At 36.5% G+C, this 24,846-nt stretch overlaps 1 protein-coding gene across 2 annotated transcripts in view; it reads right to left on the reverse strand.

Moving 5' to 3' along the window:
• Positions 1-7: 7 nt before the first annotated feature.
• The window catches only part of PAPSS1 (3'-phosphoadenosine 5'-phosphosulfate synthase 1), an 80,356-nt gene continuing 55,517 nt past the window's right edge, over positions 8-24,846 (reverse strand). For both annotated transcript variants that reach the window (XM_039848890.1, XM_039848891.1), the window contains exons 11-12: positions 14,798-15,027; positions 8-739 (exon numbers count right to left, since the gene is read on the reverse strand). In XM_039848890.1, the coding sequence (XP_039704824.1) occupies positions 601-739; positions 14,798-15,027 (369 nt within the window). In that variant the 3' untranslated portion in view covers positions 8-600. The remainder of the gene's footprint in view (positions 740-14,797; positions 15,028-24,846) is intronic.

The raw sequence follows: 24,846 nt of genomic DNA on the forward strand, positions 1-24,846 counted from the left end.
AAAGAAATAAGAAGCCAGAGACTTAATTTTATTGAATAAACAAAGTTCATTCAGGGTTTACAGAGATTATAGGAATACTATAGATTATAACAGATACCAGATCAATAGCTGATCTGAAGGAAGGAAGAAAGTTTATATTTTCTACGTAGAAAACAAATCTACTTGCTACAGGATGTCTTGTAAAATTCCCAAAACAAGGTCTAGCCAAGTTTATTGGTTAGTGGACTTTTTTTCTCCCCCCAAGGGATGAAAAGTGAGATTCAATGTGTATACTACTGGTTACAAGTAATGTAACAGCTTGAAAAATTCATGAGAAAGATGCATAAATATAATATATAAAGACAAGATTTTAAAATTGTATTGTAGGAATATTAACTATAATAAGTGGAAAAGATACATTAAAACCAGCAGTTGTGTGTGTTACATTAACTCAAAACAGAACTTATTCTCAAGACAGACCAAAACTGATGCTAGTTAAGGAAAATGGTTTTTAGAAAGTGAGTCCAGACAGATACCACCACAAAGAAATGCCAACAGTAACTACGTGGTCCCCTCTGGTTACTCAGTGAAGTGTCAGAGATGGAGGGACAGGTCAGCAGCTTAAGCTTTCTCCAAGGATTTGTAGTACTCCATCAGCACAGTCCAGGCCTTGGGAGCCATAAAACCTTCGGGAGGCTTCTGGCCGTCTCGAGCAAGTTTGCGCATCCTTGTTCCTGAAATAAATTCAAAGTCTTCATGGCTGAAAGAGAGGGGAAAAAATATTATCTCACATTTTTAATAAACTTATAGGGAAATTTTTAAAAAGCACTTGTTCCTTCTGTTCACAGTAGACAAGCTTACTTAGAAAAACTATGGATAGAATGTAGTACTTGTTATTATCAACCTGATTTCCAATTTGTCATTGAGTAAAAACACCGCACTACCAAAAAATTACCCATTTTCAGAACTAGAAAAAAAATTTTAATTGACATTTTTACTGAGATCACTGCAGATTCACATGCAACTGTAAGAAAGAATATAGCAAGATCCCGTGTATCCTTTACCCAGTTTCCCCTAATGGTAACGTCTTATAAAGCAATAGCATAATATCACAATCAAAATACCACCACAGAAACAATCTACCGATCCTATTCAGATTTCCCCAGGTTTTCTCTATGTTTATTTAGTTCTATGCAATTTTATCACATGTGCAGGTTCATGTGTGCACCACAGTCAGGATACGAAACAGTTCTGAAATCATGACGATCCCTCGTTTTGCCCTTTTATAGCCATTCCTATCTCATTCGCTGCTCCCCAGCCCCGGCAACTACTAATTTAGAACTAGGATTTTTTAAAAATTAAATCTAATTTAGCTAGCACAGGTTGAAAACTTTTTAGGAAAGCTGAATCTGAAAGGTTAAATGAATACTGGAACATTATGAGAAACACTGCAGTTTCATAATGGCAACAGCAAGTAAGTAGCAGTAACTGCTATCATTTCACTGATAAGATATCACAAAGGTAGTGTTAGTTCTCATCTTCATACACACAAAAACACACAAAAGCCCTTAGGCTATTAAGCACATGGCATCTATGGCTCTGACACATATTATCTTCTGGTAATTTCATCCTCTTCCCTTGAACAAGGGACCAATTAAGATAGCAGACCATGAGCCGGCAAGAGTTCTGGGTCACTCAAGTCTCCAGGTCACAGGCCATGTTCACTCCTAGTTAGTAGCTGTATGTTCCCTCCCCACTTCATTACCTGTGGAGTTAACCAACCTGGGGATCCAGTGAAATCATAAACTACCAAGTGGCCCTTCCTTCTAGAGGTATGCCTGGTATGTTTTAACTAATAATCACATTTCTAGGAATCCACGTTAATGAAATAATAAGAGATGCAGACAACAAATTTATGCATAAAGATAGCTATCTGAAGGTTATTTTATAATAGTAAAATATTTTAAATAACCTAAAGGTTGAAGGTCCTGAGTAGAATTACATAGTCATTGAAGTATAGCTAAAGATAGGACAAAATGTTTCTGATGTAATCAGTGATAAGTAAAAAGAATCAGGATACAAAACTTTAGACACAATACCATTGAAATTTTGTTAAAATACAGGGTATGTGGTGAGGGGAAAGAAGGCTATTTAAAGAAATACACCCAAATGATTTTTTGTTTTGTTTTTGAATTTTTTCTTTTATTCAATTTATTAGGGTGACATTGATTAATAAAATTATATAGGTTTCAAGTGTACAATTCAATAAATCACTTGTATATTGCATTGTATGTTCGCCATCCAAAGTTAAATTTCCTTCCATTAACAGTGATTATTTCTATGAAGTGGTATCACAGGCGCTTTTAATTTTGTTCATCATGTTTTCTGTAATTTTCTATAATGAAGATTTTTACCCATTATTAAGAACAAAATCAAATAAAGATATCAAATTATTATCAGTAACAATTGTTATAATGAGTAAAGCTTATTTTAAAAATCTCTATCTGAAGTGACGTGTAATAATTTTAAATAATGTAATCTTTAACATGACACTTCAATCATTTGGAACATCACTCCTGAAGAGAGCAAACAAACAGGGTGCTGCTATAGCATTATGCTTCCTATTCTGTCCCCATAGTAGTGATAATGGCTATTAACTCACAGTTAATTGGCAGACATTAGCAGTGAAGACTATACCTGAACAGTGCTATGAACGTAGAACATATTCAATAAATATTTACTGACCACTGATCAGGCACTTTATAAATATTTGGTGAAATACTAAAGAATAAAAAGGTATACGTATAGAAATATTTTATTGGTTCACTGCAGAACCAGTCTTAAACATGTCACTACTCTTTATCCTCTGGCAAAAAGCGGGGCACAAGGTTTCTGACTACTGTGGTTAATTTGAGCTACTTGCTCATCCCTTTTTTTCTAAATCTGGATCGCTCACACTAAAGAGTTCTATGTGCCTTTTTGTGATCTCTTCAATAACCATCTTCAGATCTGCCTTCTCTCTGACCTCACTCACCCCCACTAGTCAGCAAAACCCACACATCATTTTCCTACCTGGTTGATTTAGTCCATCTGTGAGCTCTCGGGCTATCCACTCAATAAGACTGGGCTCCAGACCAAGAAAGAAAGTACTGTGATTTCTTCATGACCCAAAGTGCATACCAGCTTTTGGTCTCTCATACTTTTATTTTCATTGTCTATGTGCTCAATGGACTCAAATGAACCTTGGACCTGGCTGCATCACCACCAGCCTCTACACACTTCCTGCACCTGGCCTGCCCCTACACCTGTCACTACTGTTAGTACCTACGATCAACTTGCTTCTTGGTCCTGGGTCTAGTTTTACCTCTTACATTAACTGCTGATCCCAATTCTGGCCTACTGAACTTCTCACTGAGGTACCCAGACTTTCTGAATTCCCCAGCCCCCTTCGAAAGATGTCTAAGTGTTTTATTCTGGAATGCTGAACATATAGGATATAAATAGAAAATCATGTGACTCATTTAATCAGTGACTGGAATACCCACATTAATGATGTCAATCCTCTATCTCCTACTATCAAGCAGAGGGCACTACCTCTTTAATTCAGACATGTGACATCTTCCACTAGTCATCCTGTCTGCTCTTCCTGTTCCCTGCACTACCATAACCACGAGAAGATATACGTTCAACCCAGTATTTCCACAGTTCTCATCTTCTTAGCTAAAACATCTTTTAAATGTCTGTACAAATTTTCAGAGATGATCAATGAAAAGAAAAGGGTAGTGGATATTGCTTCAAAGCACGGTGAATTCAAATAGTTTAAATCTAGAAGGTATCTCCCACTTGACCATGTGTTCAATATGCAAGAAAAGTCAGAACTACTATAATATACTGGCCCCTACAGATGGGCTGGTTGCCATAGTCGGTATACGAAGTAAGCAATCATCTCTCTCTTACAGGAACGACTACATAAATGCCTAAAACGTAAGGCGAGAAAAAGAAACTGACTGCATGTGAAAAGAAGCAAGACTATGAGAGATTTCAAAAAAAAATTCAAAAAGGTTGGAGTTAGAAACATAATTCGTAAACTTATCAACACTAAAATGAAAAATTAAATTTGAGAAATAGATTAGCTCAGCAAAAGAGAAAGCATTTGTCAAAGGAGTAGGAAGAAAACCAAGATGATTATATGAAGGTCATGGAAGAAGGGAAACTTAAAAATATTAAGGCCACAGAGGGGCTAAGGAAGATGGCCATGAGGGGAGTGGGGAACCACCAGATTTACAGATCAGAATTTACATTTTCTTTAATATACAGGTTTAGTGGATGATGAAGAGAGATGGAATGGTAAAATAGCAGAGATCAAGCAGAACAAGCAGAGAAGTGATTTTTTTTTTTTTAAGGCAAAGTGAGGTCTTAGTAAGTGTATAGGCAGAAGAAAATAAATGGCAAGAATGAGAAAGGGAAGGAGGATGAAAGCCAGGAGAAAGGAGACAGGGGAGAAACGAAACATGGAGAAGGTCTGGAGTAAAGAACAATGGGAAAGGAGCTTCAATAAGTAGCAGGGTCAAGAATGAAGAAAAGACGAAATAGTGATGATATGGAGCTAGAAGGGAAACGGGCAATTAACATAGGATGGTTACTCAACCTACTCAAGAAAGACGGATGGTTGCCTTCTGAGGGTGACAAGAAGCTGGGTGGGAATGAACTGATAACAGGATCCATCAGCACAGGTAACTTATCTCTAGGCCGGAGGGGTCAGCCTAATGATAGGATCAGCGAAGCTGAGCGCAGACATGAAGTCAAAGGAGCTGAGGGGTCCAGATATCCTTCCAACTGTATCTAAAAATCCTTGCTCCAGAATAATGCCAAATTGGTTTGTTTAGCTGAGAATTATCTGACACAACATTGAATGAATATTTCAGTTCCTTAGGAGGTCCACTTATCAGCTCCCTAAATAAGCTTCATTGAGGAAAATTATAACTCTAGAGCTTTCTGGTCATGTAAATTTTAAATTCTGATTTCAAAAAAGAAAACCTTGTCTCACACGCATAAAGTACTTGTTCTTGACGGCAATAAGACACAAGAAAGCAGCAGCTGCTGGATGACTGTCCTGACTTTTTGATTAAAGGAAAAAAGCCAGACCAATTAAAGTCTTTTCTTTCCCTAGAACGCCAAGCTGTCTGAAATCCAGAAGTTTACTTACATTCCTTCTGAAATTGCATTTTAAAAGCAAGGTCCCTGCCTACCTCTTTTCCTGACGCTATTTCACACTCCATCTGCCCCGCATGCCACAAGCATTTCCTCACATGAAATTGAAGTTTCTGCTTCCACATGGTAGTGGTTCCACTCCACCTTGGCTATAAAAAACACATTTATTTCCCTCTGCCTCATACTTGTACTTCTGTCACATAAGGATTTTGTCAGAAGTCAGGGGCAAGGACTTGACACAAGAGTCACTATCTGTAATCAAATCATAGTGTTCACAATTACATATTTAAATGGCATCATTTTACATAAATAATTAAATCAAGTAAAAACTGAGGCCTTCCAATAATGATCTAAAATTAGCCCTGAACTTTACCTGTGAGTAATCCAGAATCAGCCAGAAGCAGAAAAGAGTATTAATTAAAGGACCTTAGGCTTTCACTACAAAGCTATTCTAATTAGGCCATCTAATTATACTAGTTAACCACTCTATCATAGCACCTGAAAAAAGAAATACAAGTATGTTTGTTTTTCTTCTTTTCAAAACTACTTGGTCATAGATTCTTTGAATCCACAGCTGACAGAATGCCTACTCCTTAAAAAGTTGGGGGTGGGGTTGAGGGTGGAGGGTAGAACAACAGGGAGGGTAAAAGAAACAGACCATCTAGCAGACTATGCTGGACCCTGTGGGACCAGCATCTTGTCTCATGTGGAACACACACATGTGGCCAGCATCTTGACTAACTCCACTTGTTGAAGATTTTAAAACTTTACAACCATCTGCTGTCCTTCAGTCCACATATGTGGCCGTCACAGCCACCAACACAAGTGTCACATTGACAAGAGCTGGGATCAGCAGAGAGCTCTTCAACTGTGTTTTCTGAAGGTTCATATTCAATTAGACCAGCTTTTTAAAAAATGCTAACTAGACGAGAAACAAAGAGGAATTTCTTCTCTCATAAAACTAAAAATAATGATGGTAACTTATAAATGAATCTAATGAACTATTTTGGGTTTATTTAACTTTTCGTCCAACTTGAAAGAGGCTTATATATAATACAGTGTACATTGAAAAACACTAAGAATCCTTAGGAATGAGGTGAAAAAAAAAAAACACTTCTTCAAAACCATAGCTATTTATGGCTTTCTTTCCAGGAACTAAAAAGCATTAGCTGGCATCAGACATGATGAATTTAATCATTTTTATTTCCACACCAAAGCCCTTTTCTTGAAATACAAGAAAAATTTAATTAGTAGAATCTCATTAACTAAAATCTTTCATTCATCATGTTTCCCTCCCACACTCCAGTCCTATAAATAAAAGTTAGAGAACAGCTCCTATCAGACATTCAGTCAAATATCGAATTGCCAGGGCTTCCTGAAATCACTGCAGTCAACTCCCTTCTCTTTACCATGAAGAGTCATGAACTCTATCATCTACCACAGTATGGAAGAACAGGGGTTTCCTGTTTGTTTTTTTGTTCTGTTTTGTTTTTATTGAGGTGTAATTAACATACAACATTAGTTTCAGTTTGCACTGATGACTGGATATTTGTATGTACTGTGAAATGATCACCACAATATATCTAGCTAACATCTATCATCATACAGTTAACCGAAAACAATTTTTTTGTCATGAGAACTTTTAAGATCTTCCGTTAATAATTTTCAAAGATGCAATATAGTATTTTTTAACTACAGTCACCATGCTGTACATTATATCCCCATGACTTATTCTGACCCCCTTCAGCCATTGCACCTGCCTCTGGCAACCACCAATCTGTTCTCTGTATCTCTAAGCTTGAGAATAGGGGTTTTTAACCTAGTGCCAATGGACAGGTTTTATAAGGATCCACAAGTATCTTGATGGGCAAAATCTAAAGCTTCTGTGCTTTCACCTAGAAGAGAGTACATGACTTTTCATCTGCCTCCAAAAGAAGCCTCTGATTACTCAAGAATGGATCTCAATTTTCAGAAATCGCAGAAGCTCTCAGATGCACATCACCAAATAAAATTGTCTCAGATGAGGCATATGGCCGAGCTCCCTCTCAGCAGACTGTCATAGACTATTCTGAGCAGCACACTGACATCCTTGGATGCAGCTTCTTGTACGAGTTGCTGCTTCCTGCAACTAAGCCAGTAAAGGAAGTGATACAGACAGAAATAATACATTTTCAAAGGGTTTTAAAAAAACAGTAGCCCAAACTGTTTAATTGTTTACAAGTTAACCAGAAAATTAAGTGACTCCAAGTACTGCATTCTAGGTAACAAGGACATTGGTCTAACTATGTTAAACACTGCCCTTGATATTTGTCACCAAGATTTGTTTTATTATTTGCTTTCTACTTTTGTGACGCATGTGACTATCCTCATTTATTTAGAAACCAGGACTTGGTTTCTAAATACGCCTAGATCAGCTCCAAATAAGAAAATTTAAAAAACCTCTAGAGGGGAAAAAAAAGCACCTATTTTTGATTTGCAAACAATGATGAAATAATTAAGAGCATAAAATATCCAAACACTTTCAGAATCAAAATATTTGTTCTGCTACAGAAAACTTAAAATTTACCTTGCATACAATAATGATGTTGTTAGAACCATAATCACTACACTAATTGCATTGCACTTTTATATCTACCAGCTCTTTCCATTAAAAATCTCTGCCAGTCATCTCTGGAATTCCAGAGAATACTGAACTAAAATGTGTTGTCGTTGTTGTTTGTTTTGAAATATGGGGGGATTATGGGGAGATATTTATATATTTAGTAAGAAAAAAATTAGCCTTCATTTAATATAGCAATTATACTTTAAGTGCTAATGATTGTGCCTCCTAAGATGTTTTGAGTCGATCTTTCTTTCAATTCCCTTGTCGCAACCTACCCAAACCTAAGCTAACATTAACTCCTGCCTGCACTAATACACACCTTCACACTGAGGATTTTAGTATCAGTTTGGTGACCAAATACCTTTTCTGCAATTTGGTCTCTGGTTCTTCTCAAGCGACTATGCAGCTTTGTAGTCTGAACCCTGACTCTGTCTCCCTGGCAAACTGTGCCCCTGTGCCCTGTATTGTCTGTTTAACCACTACCTGTTTTACAAGTTTGTTTTGCAAGCACCAAGGAAAACCAAGGCAGGGGCCCATGTCTTGTGACACCCTCTGCTGACCAGAACCACCTAAAACTCATTTCATGACATGAGGACTTTTTGGCTGTTTATCTGTTTTGTTTTGATACCACCCAGGTAATAGGAGTTTGGCCCACTGGAGCAGAGTTTTGAGCTCTTGAGTCTAGAGCTCAGTGCTCTGCTCACATTCTCCTGGGGGCGGGGGATAGACTGGGTTCACTTCAGGTTCCTCCTTACACTTAGGCAGAACACAGTCCCAGCCTGATGGAAATGTCTCCTGTTGGACTTCCACCTAGGTCAAGACCATGAAAATCAATATTCAAATTTGCTAGGTCCACCAGGACAAAAGCAGCTTCAATGCTTGGTGTATCTGTAATTCTAGCCCTCACTTAATAGTTTGGCCTTACAGCTCTTAAGGATCGGCTTATCAGCACCACGATACTTTTATGACAATATTTTCTTTAATCCAGCATTTTTAGTTAATTTCTTGGGAGAATAAATCTGTATAATCTAACTTATCTAATTATCCAAAACCTGAACTTCCTAATATCTAATCACACTATATAACACTATCTTTTAAAAAATTATTTCAGTTCCTACCTTTCAAAGAACTGCCTAATCTGGCCCCTGTCTATCTCTTTCCTCTCTGTTCTACTCCACCCAGGCATTCTTCCCAAACCCTCCATGAATCATTTCACCTCAAGACCTTTGCACCTATTTACCCCTTTGTCTAGAATGCTATTACCTCCTTTACAAAGGGAAAGCCTACTCATCTTCTGGAGCTCAGCCCAAATGTCACTTGCTCCAGGAACCCATCCCTGATAACCCAGATTTGGTCAGACAAGTGCTAGCAGAGCTTTCTGCAAGTCTTCTGCAAAGCACTTAATCAAATCAACTGTTTTGTTAGTGGCTTATTGCCTGTCTTCTTTAGAAGCCTCATGAGGGTAAAAATAATATCTGCCTATTTCCAACTACTGTGCCCACACCTAGCAATTGCATGTACATTGTAAAGACTCGATAAATAGTTAACAAATGGATAAAGCATAGCAATGTCAGAAAGTTTTGTTTTAATTTCAATATAACCTACTGACTTTAAAACAAGATAGTTACATAAAATATTAAAATTTGATTTTCAAAAATATACATACTAGTATATCCCTAATTATGATTTAAAATGTATAGTAAAACACAGAATAGATTTTAAAAACTACAATAGATTTTAAATTAGATCTTATCTATTAACGGTCATGAAGTAAATCTACACAGATCGAGACAGTAAATTCACACAATTACAGTCAAAACTTCTACAAGTTTTCAGAAATGTCAAAAATAATAAAAACAAAGCATTTTATGAAATAATGGAAAAGAAAGATCCCCAGAACTCTAACAGAAATACTTGTGTAGTGAAAAGACTACATGGCAAGAAAGGGAAAGAAAAGAATTCATACAAGAAATATTTCAGTGGTCAAAATGACAAGACTTGGATATGAAGAGTGAGGTGCAAAAATAAAGGACTTGAAGAGTCAATATAATGGAAAGAACAAGTAACCAAGAAAATGTAGGATTTGAAGATAGACACAGGAAAAAGTAAAGTCAGTTCTAGGCATTTTAAGTAATATCAAGAATGTAAACAGAAATGCCATTAGTGGTGTCGACAGAATGCTAAGATGGCCTCATGACCTTCACTCTGTGGTGTTAGTACCACATAATATGTCATCATATAGTAAAAGGATTTTGCAGATGCAATTAGTTACTAACCTATTAACCATTAATAGTTAAATTATCTGAGTGGGTCTGGCCATATTACTTGAGCCCTTGAAAAGCAAAGAGTTTTCTTAGCTGATAGCAGAAAGGGAAGTCAGGGAGATTCGAAGCATAATACAGATTCACCATGAGGGAGGTTCTGTTACTGAGATGCAGGAGCACGCAAGTAAGGACCTAAGAGTGGCTTCCAGGAGCAGAGAGAATCTTCAGCCAACAGTCAATAAAGAGCGAGAACCTCAGACCTCCAACCATAAAGAACAGAATTCTGCCAACAAGGGTCATCCTGAAAGGGGATTCTTTACAGAACCTTCAGATAAGAGCCCAGCCTGGCCAAAATCCAGTCTAGCCCACCCAGACTTCTGACCTAGAGAACTGTAAGGTAATAAATGAATACTGTTTTAAGCCGCTAAATTTGTAGTAATGTGTTACACCGTAATAGAAAGCTAACGCAATTAGCAACTTGGAAACACTGAAGTATATATAGCTTTAAAAGTCGCCGCACAGAAACCACGAGAATAGATGAGCTCTACTGTGGAAAATATATATATAAAAAAAGGAAGAATATGTAAAAAGGCCTTGAAGGATGCCTATGATTAGAATGTTATTTTAAAAAATGACACTAATAGTACATAATATAAGGTACACTCCAGCATTAAAAAATATGAAAGACTCTACTGACAATGTAGAAATAACTGGACAACAAACATTTCCATCCTCCTGTCCCTTTTATTTACCCATTTCCACAAGGCACTCTTACTCATGTGTGCTCTCCTTTTGTTAGTTGCTATTTCAAAAATCTGAGCCGTAATTTTACATTTACCCAAATAGAAAGATTTATTGCATAAAGGAGAAAAAAATTACAAAAATAAAAGAATTATCTCTAAAGATTTGTTTGTAATATCTGAACAGGCTTTAATCTTGTAGCCCTAAAACTACTTGAGTCCTAAAAAAGTTGAGTCACTATTATAATATGAATTTACTTAACTTCATAAGTACAAACAGATGATTTTTATCATAATTCCTATCAATAATATCTTGCCTGAAATCTTCATGAAGTTTGTTTTTTCTCTCTAAGCCTTGTCTTACACTGGTATTTAGTGAAATCAAAAGCTATAAATTATTAATTACATAAAAGTTGGCATTGAATAATGTCCATTAATCAAACATAAGACAACCTCATATGTACATAATTAATAACTGTTTTCTCACTACATCAAAGACTATTGCTTTTCCACAAAATTTTAATCACTTTCCGACATATTCCCATCAACTTAATTGTATTTGAACACAATATAAAAAATTTAAAAACTAAAGCAGCTTTAAAGCTTCCCAAGTTACAATTTATTAAGATTTGGTAACTCAAAAAAATTCCAAGAAAATGAGCCACTCATGCAACTAATATAGAATTCATCATTGGAAAATCTTATGAGAACTGATGTAATTATTTAGCTTTTGAATGATTAAAAGAGAGACTTAAAGCAATATTACACAGATTTAACAAAACATGAAAGTTATCAAGGGCCTCCCAGTCAACTAACTATACACAGCTGAGTTCTAGGGTCCTGCGTGTGATTAAATCAGCTGATCATGTGAAGAAGCCACAGCAACGAAACATATCGGCACAAGGACATGTAACAGAAAAGTTCTAACTGATTTTGTTTCCTTAACTCATCAAAATGAAAATTCACCTAAGTTTTAAGTATTTAGCCGCTAGCTGAATGATTCTATTTTTCTCTCCTCACTCTATAAGTGACTTATCATTACTTTCAAAACAAATTATGTTCATAATGTCTTGTACAGAATTAAAGAAACTGCATGCTGGGTGAGAAGCAAAGAGCAGCCCAGGCCAGCATTCCATCTCTGACACTATATGTTTTATAAATGAAGAAAGGCGATGCTACCCTCCTCAGGGTTCTCGGCTGGGGAGCTTTCAAACAAATTGCTGATGTGTAGGCCTGTCCCCAGACTAAGTGCAGGAGTCTCCCCTTATCCAAGGGGAATATATTCCAAGACTCCCAGTGGATGCTTGAAACCACAGATAATATCAAACTGTTTTTCCTATACATATATATCTATGATAAAATTTAACTTATAAATTACTCGGTAAGAGATTAACAACAACTCATGATAAAATAGGACACATAACAATATACTGTAATAAAAGTTATGTGAATGTGGTCTCTTTCTCAAACTATATATTGTACTGTTCTCCCCTTTTCGCTCAAAGGAAGCCGTTTATGGCTTCTCTTTGACACAACAGAATTGCCAGCATCACTAATCTTGTGCTTTGGGGCCATCATTTAGTAAAATAAGGGTTACTTGAACACAAGGACTGTGATACCACAACAGTCAGTCTGATAACTGAGACAGCTACTAAGTGACTAACAGAGAGAGAGCATTTACAGCATAGTCATGCTGGACAAAGGGATGATTCACATCCCAGGCCAGACAGAACGAGATTTCACCATGATACTCAGAATGGCATGCAATTTAAAACTTCTGAATTGTTTATTTCTGGAATTTTCCATTTAATATTTTCAGACCACAGTTGACAGCAGGTAACTAAAACCATGGAAAGAGAAAATGTGGATAAGGATTCACTACTGTTAAGTTAGAACCTCTGATGGTGACCCTATATAATTTTAACCACAAAAGGACAGAAGTGCATTCAAAACTTTTTTACTTTCCTTAATATTTAATTTATATTTTCATTTTCAATCACCTTTTGTGGTAATATAGTTCGAGGTCTACTACAATTGCTCTTATTTTTCTCAAAATTCTTTTTTTAAAGCTTCTAAGGCACTTTTAGTAGAAATGGTCTATTTATAACTCTTGCCACATGATTTTTATAGGTGCATTATTTAAGACTGAGAAATCATAGTGTTCATGTGTATATATGTATGTACGTATGTATGTATGCATGTATGCAGATATACGCACACACATACATACATATTTTTAGGCCAAAACAACATTAAACATGCCACGATTTAGAACTATTTCTAGGTGTTGGCAAACTCTGATTCTGCACAAGGGTAAAAGTGTTCTGGTTCATTGCAAATTCTTCTCATTGTGTGGTTCAGAACGATACTGGAATCTGGGTCACATTTCAGATATTCAGAAAATAAAAGTCTAGAACTGCTCAAGTCTTGAATTCCACACCTAGGTCATAGAGAAGACTTAGTTATTTTACGCTTGCCCACATCAGTAACATAAGTCTTTTCTGTTCATTGACTCAAGATTTTCTGGGATTTTAGCTACAGTTCATCACTCAGAAAAGCCTGCAATTGTGCATGTTCTCCAGAATGATTTACATCATCAAATAAAAAGCCAACAAATTCCCCTGACTCCACTGATAACAGTCTTTCTTTATCCAGTCTATCTTTATCATTTATCTTGAAGAAATTATGTGACACTAAACTTCATGTTCCTTTTAGAAACAAAAGAATGTTTTTTTAAAAAAAGGTTTATTTTTCTTTCCTGTCCCCAGTGTTATAAAATGGGCCACACCAAATGAAGACACAGGGTCAGGATCAAGATCATTTCTAAACGGAGTCAATTGTAAAGCACCATCATAGAAAAAAAGAATGAGAGTTCTTAGATTAAAAGTTATCAGACCATGGTCAATTTCAATTAATACCTGTTAGTAGAGGTGACACTGACAAAGCATAAATAAAAAATACTTATTTGTTCTATTTGCTGAGCATGAATTGAAAAAAAAAAAAGCAGGGAAACTAAATAACCATCAATAAGAAAATAGCTCATATATATAAGTACCTACTAAGTAATAAAAATAACTAGGTACTATAGATCATGGGAAGAACTACAGCTTTTGAGCTGGGAGGGTATCACCTTGTCCACAGCCATTATTCTAGAGATAAGGAAATAAGGCCAGAGGTCATGCAGGATTCTCCAGCTGCACAGCAAGGTTGGGCTAGAACCTACAATTTCTGATTCTAGAGCCTCAAACTGACACTCTAAATTTACAGAGTGTATTACCTATTGATATCATCTACAGACAGAAATTAATACAATTTCATCAAAGGGACATAAATCCATGTTCAATACTACCAATAATTTGTACTAAAAGCCTGTTAGTGTTTGCTCCTCCTAAGATCTCTGAAGAAGGAGGTTGCACTGTGAATGGTCAGGAGCGCCGGCTCTGGAGCCATGGTGGCTTGGGTTCAACTTCTGGGCTGACATTTACTGGCTCTGTGGCCTTACAGAATCATTTGACTTTTGCATGCCTTAGCATACTACTAATCATAAAATGGGGACAACAACAGCACCTACTCCACAAGACCGGTCAGAAATAATTAATACTAGTAAAGCAATTAGATCAATACCTGCATCACATAGTGGTTGCAAGAATATTAAATCCTCTCTGACTACACAGATGTCCTGGGCTTACCAGAGTAATCATCACCAAGTCCTTGGACCACTTCCACATGGTCAGTAAAATTCAGTAGGTATGGCAGACATAGAAATGTCAATACTACCCTTAAATAGTTCACAACAAAATTCTTGAAACCAGATTCAATTTTATTTCTAAATTCTGGAATACTGAGAAATTAGTTTCCTTGGTTTGCCTTTCTCTGAAATGGGTACAACAAAGCTTGTCATCAGTAAAGGTGTTGTAAAGATGAGACAGTACGTTAAGGCCCTGGGAGCAGCTTAGGGCACAAGGTATTTTACAGATCTGTGCAGAGAACATAAAACTTACTGTTCAGAGTCATAGTAGTCCATATGCTTCTTCTTTTTGTTGTAAGCTGCAACTCGAAAGGGAACTATTTCCAAAGTGATTAGGCCAGGGGCCATTGTCAGCACTTTGGCACCGTGAGTTGGCTCATACAGATCCTTGCCTGTTTCTGGATGAGGCATGCCAGCGGGGTCTCGTCCGACAATGTAAAAGTTGGCTCCTGCAACCATCCGTGCTCTGCAATGCCACTGGACCTGGGATAAAAGTTTTCATATTAGATAATTATGCTTTTATGACCAGTACTCACAAGTAATAAATGAATAATAAATGTGTATACTTCTTATATAATCAATATCAATCAGTAGGAAATCTCAACAAATTTAAATGTATCACATCAGGAAGCCAGTATCAGAAATGGCAACCCCTAACTCCAAAAAAATTAGAAGTATAAATGGGTACAAGTGTTTATGTGTATGTATTTATATTTTATACTTACAAGAGATATGTGAACGCATATGTGTTTACATGCACTACTAGATGTCATTTATATGTAGTTCAAAATCTAACCTATGAGGTTAGAAGTCAGGCTAGTAGTTGATCTTCTGATGGAAGCTACTGGTAATGGTGATTTTTTTTTTCAGCTTTATTGAGGATAAGTGTCAAAATATGGCATATGTTTAAAGCATACAACATGACTTGATATACATATACGCTGCAAAATATTTACTACACCCAAATTGACACATCCATTCCCTCCCATAGTTACCCTTCCGTGTGTGGTGAGAACGCTTAAGATGTAGTCGCTTAGCAAATTTCAAGTTCACAGTGCACTATTATTAACTATAGTCACCATGCTGTACGTTAGATCCTCAGAATTTATCCATCTTATAACTGAAAGATTATACCCTTTGACCGATTTTAGAAATAAGAGCTAGTACCTAACCCACTCTGATGTCAGTCCTAGGAGTTCCCGGTAATGTTCTTAATGTTTCTTAATCCAGGAGCCGGATACTGATAACCAGAGTGCTCACTGTAAAACTTCACTGAGCTGTATGAACGCTGTGATTTATACACTTTTCTATGTTATACTTTAGTAGATTAAAAAAAACACTGGATGAAAATTATTTAAATTATATGAATGCTTATATAAAATGGAACTGAGAAAATCATGTAGCTAAGTAACTACAACTCAAGACACTAGGTAAGAATTAAACAAGGTATGATTACGAAAAGCCATGCTGCATCCAAAACTATCTTTGAAAACTATATTTTCACATTAAGACATCATTTAAAAACAAAAGTGGGTCTAACCCCTAGCTGTGGAACTCTAGTAGTTAAAGTAAGAGATCATTTTCATTAAAATGAAGAAAATTTACCCAAAAGTTAAATGACGTGGGCAATAAAGTGTGAAGCAAACCCAGGCCTAGAAATCTGGTTTTAGCTCCCTTTCAGTGCTAGTTTCCATTATTTAGTGATTTTTACAAAACTCTGTTCCACATGAAAATAAGGTATACATACATAATAAACACCATACATCATTTTCATTTGATCTCTCTTGACAGTTTCTCTTATACGAGGTACATATACATTTATCAATATAGTTTAGAAAGTGCAATAGCATGAGGGTAATCTCATACCCCACAATTGTATTGGTCACCCTGAGGAGTCTGTTTTTTCAGCTGTTTCTACTGATATTTATCTCTATACTTCCAAATGTTAGGCATATACTGCCGTGTCTTGACTTTCATTTTAAGTATTATATAATACAGATGTTATTTCCACATTATTTACATTTCCCACAATAAAAGATGATTTTTGGCTCTTATTCCACTCACTCATTCCCTATCCCATTTATCCAATAAATACACTGAAAACTACATTTTTGGTAAAATCAACATTCATCTGTAAAATGGGGATTATTATGGTATTTAGCTTATAGAAGTTTTAAGAAAATTAATATATGAAACATGTAAGGACTCAGAACAGCACCTTGTTTAAAGTACACAATAAATGTCAGCTATTGTTACTATCTTTATTACCTTCCTTGTACAACTGTCTGTTTTTCCTAGAGTTAATAATTGCTTGACATTTTTTCCACTCAGTTTTCCGTATACCTCTGTCTCTATATACCTCGTACTATCCTTCTCTCTGAGCACACAGTTTAATACAATTCCCAGCTTGCAGTGTGGCCATGTGGCTGAGTTCTAGCCAAAGGAATGAGAGCCAAAGTGATGTGTGTCACTTCCAAACGTGGACCATTAAGAAGCCTCCTGAGTCCCATTTTAGTTCTCCTTCTCCATTTGCCAGCTGCAGAGAGGATGTCAAGGGCCTAGAACTACATCTTTTTCTACTATAGCATTACTACTGCTTGCATTGAACGGCAATAGTTCTGTATGAACAAAATGGCAAAGCATGATGCTAACAGACCTTTGTTCTCCAAACATGCCACCTCTTTCCCTACCCACTCCCAGATTCATCTCTTCATGAAAATTCTGCTCATTCCCTTCTGCCGCTCCACAGTAGTCACACAGAAGATCTTTGCTTGTTCAGACTCAGAATTTTTATCAAGGGGTCAGAATTTTATCATCAATTAACCAATATGCAACTCCGCTTAAACAGAAAATCTTTTCTGCCTCATGCAAATTAACTGCTGCTTAAACAGAGTTAAATTAAAAGAGCAGTCTAAGTTCTCTGAATTTAGGTGAACTTGCTTTGTTTCATTAAGTATTTATGTCCAGAGGTTTAAATCATTCGAGTATCAAACGGTCCATAAACTGGGAAAGTATGGCTTAATTATTTAAGGAAGCTCAGATCATTTAATCCAAACCCATTCATCTTTTTAAAACGAGAGGAAACTGAAGCCCAGAAAAACTAGCACCTTTTAGAGTCACAAAGCATGTTGGTGGCCGTGGCCAGTTCTAATTTTGTCTTGAAAAATTCCCTGTAAATTTTGCAAGTAAATCAAAGGTAAACACACCAAACATGAAGTCGACATCCTCCTGAAGGCGACCTGAATTATTGTTATTTACATTTTAGTGAATGGTTTCCCTATAAGTATTCTTTTAAAACTGTAACAGACGTGAATAAGCAAAACACATGTAACTCTTCCAAGAATACCTGGTGTGAGTTAATTCATAACGTATTGAAAAGGAAACATCCTTTAATCAAGAGAATGTAAGTCTGTCTAGAGCCATCGCTGTATCTGGTTAAGCACTCAGGCTTTGGAGCCAGGCTGTCCTAGATTGGAATCCTGACTTTTTCCCTTACTAATTGAATGCCCTTGGGCAATTTCCTTGTATAAGCCTTGGTTTCTCAATTTATAAAAATGAGAAGGATAATGCTTAACACATAAGATCGGTGGGAGATTTAAACCTGGCCTTCAATAAGAGGCAGTCACAAACATTGCTGCTGTTAGTATTATTCTGTGAAATATTGCCTGACAATCCCAGTTGAATTGTTTCTAACCAGTGTTTCTAAAGAAAATTCATTCGCTCTATGAAAAAGATGACACACTGCCTAGAAAATATCACTAAAAACCAGTAAGAGCTGCCTGTTTCTCTCTCCAGCAGGCTGAGGTCAAGATGTATTATTTATCTTTTTATGCCCAGGGCTAGCATACTGTCTGGAATACTGAATACATACTGAAGGAATACAAGGTGATGTCTCAAGGTTTTCTATCAAGCCTTCTAAAAATCAGCACATGGTCAAGCTAATAACAAATGATTTATTATCTGCTTTATTTGCATTCATATATAAAATAACAAAGAGCTTCGCCACTTTTTTCTGATTGTAAATTTAATACATATATGGCAAATACTGCTGATTTCTCTATGCCCTGATCTATTCCTTGATGACAGAAGCCTCACTAGAGGAAGAAAATGCCAAGTCCTCGCTTTCTCAGTCTTTGCCATACAGCTGTATAGTGTGCTCACCTGAGCAAATAATGGAGCCTCTGAGGAAGTTACTGGCAGATTTCTGAAAACCATTTCCACTCGAATAAAATTCTCAACTCTAGTTTATCTGAAATGTATTTACTTCACCTCTATTTTTGCTTTAACACATAATTCTGGATAAACAGGCTTATTTTTACTTTATTTCTTAATGATGTTAATCCATTGTTTCTAGTTCGCATTGCTCCTGAGAAGTCAGCCATCGCTCCTATCATTTCCTTATGGTACCCTCTCCCACTCTCTCTCCCCATCACACTGCTTTTAAGGTTCCTTGTCATACCATTAGTTTTCAAAAGACTGACTACTAACTGCCTAAATGTGGTTTTCTTTGAATTCATTTTTTCTAAGATTCACTAGACTTCTTGAATTTCTAAATCGACGTTTTTCACCAATTTCGGGAGACTTTAGGCCATCGTTTTTTCCAGAACTCCAATTATACAGATGTTAGATGACTCGATATTGTTAATAAGTCACTGAGGCTCTGCTCATTTTCCTCATCTATTTTTTTTTTGAAAAAAATTTCCATTGATCTGACTTCCAGCTCACTGACCTTCTCTTCTGCCAACTCTAGTCTGTTTTTAAGTCCGTCCAATAAATGTTTTCATTTCAGATACTATACTTTTTTAGTCTTTGAATTTCCATTTGATTTTTTTATATTTTCCATTTTTTCTGAGATTCCTCATCCATAAGACCGCATTTTCCTTTAAAAAAGCTTTAATGGTCTTATTTGCTAATTCTAATATCAGTGTCATCTCAAGATATGTTTTCAGTGACAATTTTTCTTCTGGATTATAAATTACATTCTCCTGCTTCTTCCTATTTCCAGCAATTTGTTATTGTATGCTGGATCTGTGAATAATTGGTTTTAACGGAGTCTGCAATGTGTTGCTTTCCTTTAAAGCGATAAGAGCTTCATTCTAGCAGGCAGATGTGTACTGGCATCTCTCCTCATTTTTTGAGGCTTGGTTTTAAGCCTTGTTGAGCAAGCTCACTCTAGCTTTTTGTGCCAATTATCGCTCTATTGCCTCTCAACTCCAAATTTGCCCTTCAGTACATGCTTGGAGATAATGGATTGAACTCTTTAAGCACTTCTCTTTTACAGTGAGCACAATGTTAAGTTTTATCAGTGAAGGACATCATAAGTTCACTGTAGGAGGAAGGGGGTATCAGTGGTGCCTGCGTATGGGGACATCTGGTGGCAGTCTGTTCCATGAGCAAGCCCAAACGGCATAATCCTTCACAACCTCAATGCCTAAGCCTGAACCCAGTGACCACCTCGCTGCAGCCCTCCTAACGCAGACACTGGTGCACCCCAAGCCTCCCACCAGCAGAGCTCCCTGACTCCTTTCTGTTCCCCATCCACCAGCCTGGGCTCACCTGCCCCCTAAGGGGCTGTTTTCTGCATCCCTCTCAACACAGGTATCACATTCTGGCAGCAAGTGGGCTCCCAACGCCCTGATCCACTTGGCACCCGTTTATCAGCCTCGGCTGGCCTGTACGCCAGAGGGTTGGTTCCTGCTTTCTGGCTTCTGTGAACCAGTTGTGGTCCAGACAATCCACTGATTTTCCACTGGAATGAAACCATAAGTTTTTAATGAGATCTGAAGCCCACCTTTAGGGAGGGGGTCCCTTTTACAAGTTTGTCCTTCCTTTGGCAATCTCCCTCAGTGCTAGGGTACCCTTTAGAGCTCACTTTACATTTTTATAGTTACTCCCCTAGTAAAGTTTAATAATTATTTAAACTTCCCCTATTCCAATTCTGTGTGATTTCCACCTCCCGACTGGACCCAGACCAACAATACACTGTTAGAGTATCATAAAGGGTGGTCTCTACTCCCAAGGCGTGGTGTCTCAATTCAATGCTTGGGTATTAACAAGGTCTTTCCACTTGAGTTGTGCTGGAATGTCATCTTCCAACACTGTGTAACTCAATCTCTAGTACCCTCATTCCACTCTAAATTACTGCAGCCATTCTCCACCAGGCCTTGCAGAGTCTTGCTGCTCTGCACAAATGCAGTCCAAGGAACCACGGGGAACAGCCTCACAGTCTTCTGATGCCTCAGCTCTGTGCTGCCTCCTCCATTCTGGAAAGTACTCTGCAGGTCTCAGCTGCTCCAGCAGTCCCAGAATCCGATCTCTGCCTCCTCAGCTCAGCAGGACCACCGTGTTTGACTTGGATTCCCACGGTCTGTGCTGCGGTCAGGAAATTGTCCCCAGGCACAAAACCAGCATAAACACAGGGTTCACTGTGTGTGCTTCCCATCTCTCAGGGATTATATTCCTGCACTGCCTGTTTGCTAAAGCTTTCAAACAGGTGTTTCACATACTTTATAGTTTTCAGCCAGAGGGCAAGCCCAGTATCCATTACTCTATCCTGACCAGAAGCAGAAGTCCAAATATATTTTGAAAGTGGAAGGAACAGCACTTTTGTAGACAGACCAGGCATGGGTCATGAGGGGAAAAGAGGAGTCAATGACGATTTCAAGGTTTCTGAAGGAATCACAATTAACTGAGATGAGGGAAGCTAAGGGTGAAACTGATTTGGAGCGGGCAAAATGAAAATGAGGCAATTAACATTTTAGACACTTTAATTTTGAGCTATGTGTTAGACATCAAGTTGGATACATGGGTTTGGAGTTCAGAAAAGAGGTGTGAATTAGAGACAGCTATCTGAGTATCAACAGCATAGATAAGGTGTCTGAAAAAGGAAATTGAATGAGACCACGACAGGGACAGTATACAGAGGAAAGGAAAACTGGGGACTGAGATGTAAAGACATTAAGAGATCTGATCATTTCCTTAAGAAGAGAGAGATGGGCCAAAAAACATGCAGTTTTAAGATTTCAGCTACAATTTATCAAATCACATCCCAAAGAAGTTACACCAGTCGAAGAACTTGTGAATTATTTGGCTTTCTTATATATCACTGAGAGTATGAGAACGTCAATTGGTAAAACCATTTTTGAAAATATTTTGCATTACTATCTAAAGTTAGATATCTGTATTCCAGTGGACCCAGAAATTCCACCTCTAGGAGAAGCTTCTGCACACATGCATAAGACAAGCACCAAAATATTATAGTAGCATCATTCACAATAGCAAAAAATAACATAAAATAAAAACAGGACACATGCAACAAAAAAAGAAAACATAAACATTCAACAATGGGAAACTATAGATGAATAATAGTATACTCTCATAATGAAACAATATGTCATCTATGTGAAATGAACCATAGCTACATACACAATGACATGGAAAAATCTTAGTAACATACATGTACCCATAAGTGCAGTAACGTAGAAATAGAAGCCAAGTCCCCAAAGACTATATAAATTATTATGCCCTTTTATTAAGTTGGAAAACAAGCTAAACAATATATCATGTGAGCATATACAAATGTGATGAAAACATGTGTATATATGTGTGTAAATATAAGGAAATAAAAAAATACAAAATTCAAGACTGTGGATTATCTGGTGGGGGGAGGAGAACGGCAGGAGAGTTATTTTGAAAAGTATGACATTTCTAGGACTTAAAGATATAGGCTCACAGAGAAAGAACCTGGCTCAATAAATACACTTCTCTGTTCATCATGTCAGTCACAGTGACCTTTCATGGGATCCACAGATTCAAAGTCAGTGAAAAAGCAGACATTTAAGTGCACAATGATCATGTGTTTAAGTATTATACTATCTAATCCAACTAACTCTGCCTAGGTGAATGAAAACTGGTATAAAAATTTCTGCAAGTTGATAATATGTCAAAAACCTAAGTAATTCCAGTTCTAAATGGGAATTGTAGAACCTGAGAGATACAAGTTATACTTTCCAGGTCAGGGGCCAATTCACAGATGTTCACCCAATAATTTTCAAAATTAATAAATATATAAACAATCAAAATTTAAAAGAGCAACTCATGGACCAATGATGACAGTGTACCATGGACCACAGAGTCTAATTAATCTAATTCTGTGCATCTGAGGTCTGTGTAAGATTAATTTAGAAAGCGGTATTAATTTAAACTTCCATGTTTTACTTTTTCAAAGTAAATGGTGGGAAACTTAACTAAGGTTTCTATTTCCTAACAAAATTAAGTAGATATGGTATCTATGCACCATTTAAAATAAACCTTAAAAAAAAGACATTTCTTAAAATGTAGCTCAAATTTGACCTATTCTAGTTCATAGGGTTCCTACCTCACACTGCTTAAATGTGTTTCAAATTACACAAACCACAAGATTTTGTATTCATTACACAAGCTGGAAGAAAATTAAAGGATGAATAACCCGTACAAAAATATTCATAAGATCTAAGATTTCCACAACACTGAATATATTTGTAAAGTTTTTCTTAAAATGTTTTATTTTTCTTCTTCCCTTTTATATTTAGTCTTTAACTAAAATATAATTATACCTCTTTAACAAAACAGAATTCTGCAAGTTTTAGTTTCTTAACTAAAGAAATACATTCGTTTTTCTTAACTAAAGAAACGTACTCATTGTCTGAAAAAGACAGTACACTTCCTAAAAAAATTAACAAACAGAAAGTGAAAAACTTGAGAAGAAAAAAAAGACCTGTAGACTATATTTTAACCCCAAGCATTAATATGGTACATATTTGCTGATATTCACTCATTTGGATATATCGTAATATAAACCAAAATAAAGAATTAAAGAGAAAGATACTTCCACTAAAATTATTCTCTTTTTGCCATTAGACAAAAGGCAAGAAGATCTTCATCTGGCATCTGAAATCAATGACTTCTTTAGTCCAAAGCTGCATTTAAAACTAGACTAAGTAAGGAGACAGGTGGAAGGAAAATGACTATTTTCTTCTACATTCTTCCAACATTCTAGAAACTGCTTTTGTTAGCCAAATTAAAAGAAACGAGAAAAAATAAACAATCAGAAGTGACCAGTGGGTTAACATTTTAAAAATACTCAAAGCACTAACAAAAATTTAATATACTGGGAGTAACTCAACCATATTGAAAGAAAAATCTATATTCTGAGATCATGAAACTAAAAATTTATGTAACAATCATTAATTTACATAATAAAACGTTAACATATTCATATCACCCAAAATAATATAATGTTGAATTTTCTGGAAACTGTGGTATTTCTAGGACTAAAATCATAGGATCGCAGAGAAAAAACCTGGCTCAATAAATATGCTTGTCTATGTATCACGTCAGTCACAAAGACCTGTGATGGGCTCCAGAGTTTCAAATTCAGTGATGAAGCAAACATTTAAGTACATGGTGATCACCTGCTTGAATATTATACTATTTTACTCTGCTTATGTGAATGAAAACTGGTATAAAATTTCTGAAAAGCATGTTGACAACATGTCAAAAACCTAAGCAATTCCAATTCCAGAAGTAATCTTGAGAAAAGTATGCAAAGATGTTCATTTCAAGATTCATCACACAGCATTGTTAATAACAGAAAACAGAAACAACCCAAAGATCCTTCAGTGGGGTGTGGGTACTGATTAAATTAAGTTCATTAACACTAGATATCTGTGCAGTGATTAAAAAGTGAGGATCGATATTTAAATTTACATATAGAAAGTTTAAGAAGAAGTTTTATAAAACAGAATGCAAAATACGTAATAGGCATGTTGGAAGAAAATGAAATAAAGGTTTTAGGCTTTGATCTCTATCACAGTCATGCATGTTTTACATAGCTGGTTCTTGGGAAATTGCTCACTCAATTGTGAATTCAATGTTATGAGTGAAATGGCAGCACAAGCATGCAACTCAAAACAAAGAGATCTCATTGAGGAGTCTGAATTCCAAAAGACCAAAAGGGATCCCAGCACAGCAGGGAGGGTTTACACTCCAAAAATAATGATGAAAGCCCAGGCAGTGGGCCTGAGTCACTGTGTAGCCCAGAATTCCACACTGCCTTTCTTGAGGGGGGAAAAAAAAGAGGTAGGGGCAGGAAATGACAAGAGGACTAAGTACAAATGCCAAATGCTACCTAACACTGAGATTCAACAATTATCTCATTTCACCTGCAATTAAGGTTTGAAAATTGTATCAAATTAGTATGTATTTTCACTTTTTCTTAATTAAAAATACTGAAGATGAATAGAACAATGTTTAAGTCCAATT

This window comes from Pteropus medius, unplaced genomic scaffold (assembly GCF_902729225.1).
Source record: "Pteropus medius unplaced genomic scaffold, Ma_sr-lr_union100, whole genome shotgun sequence".
NCBI classification, from domain to species: Eukaryota; Metazoa; Chordata; class Mammalia; order Chiroptera; family Pteropodidae; genus Pteropus; species Pteropus medius.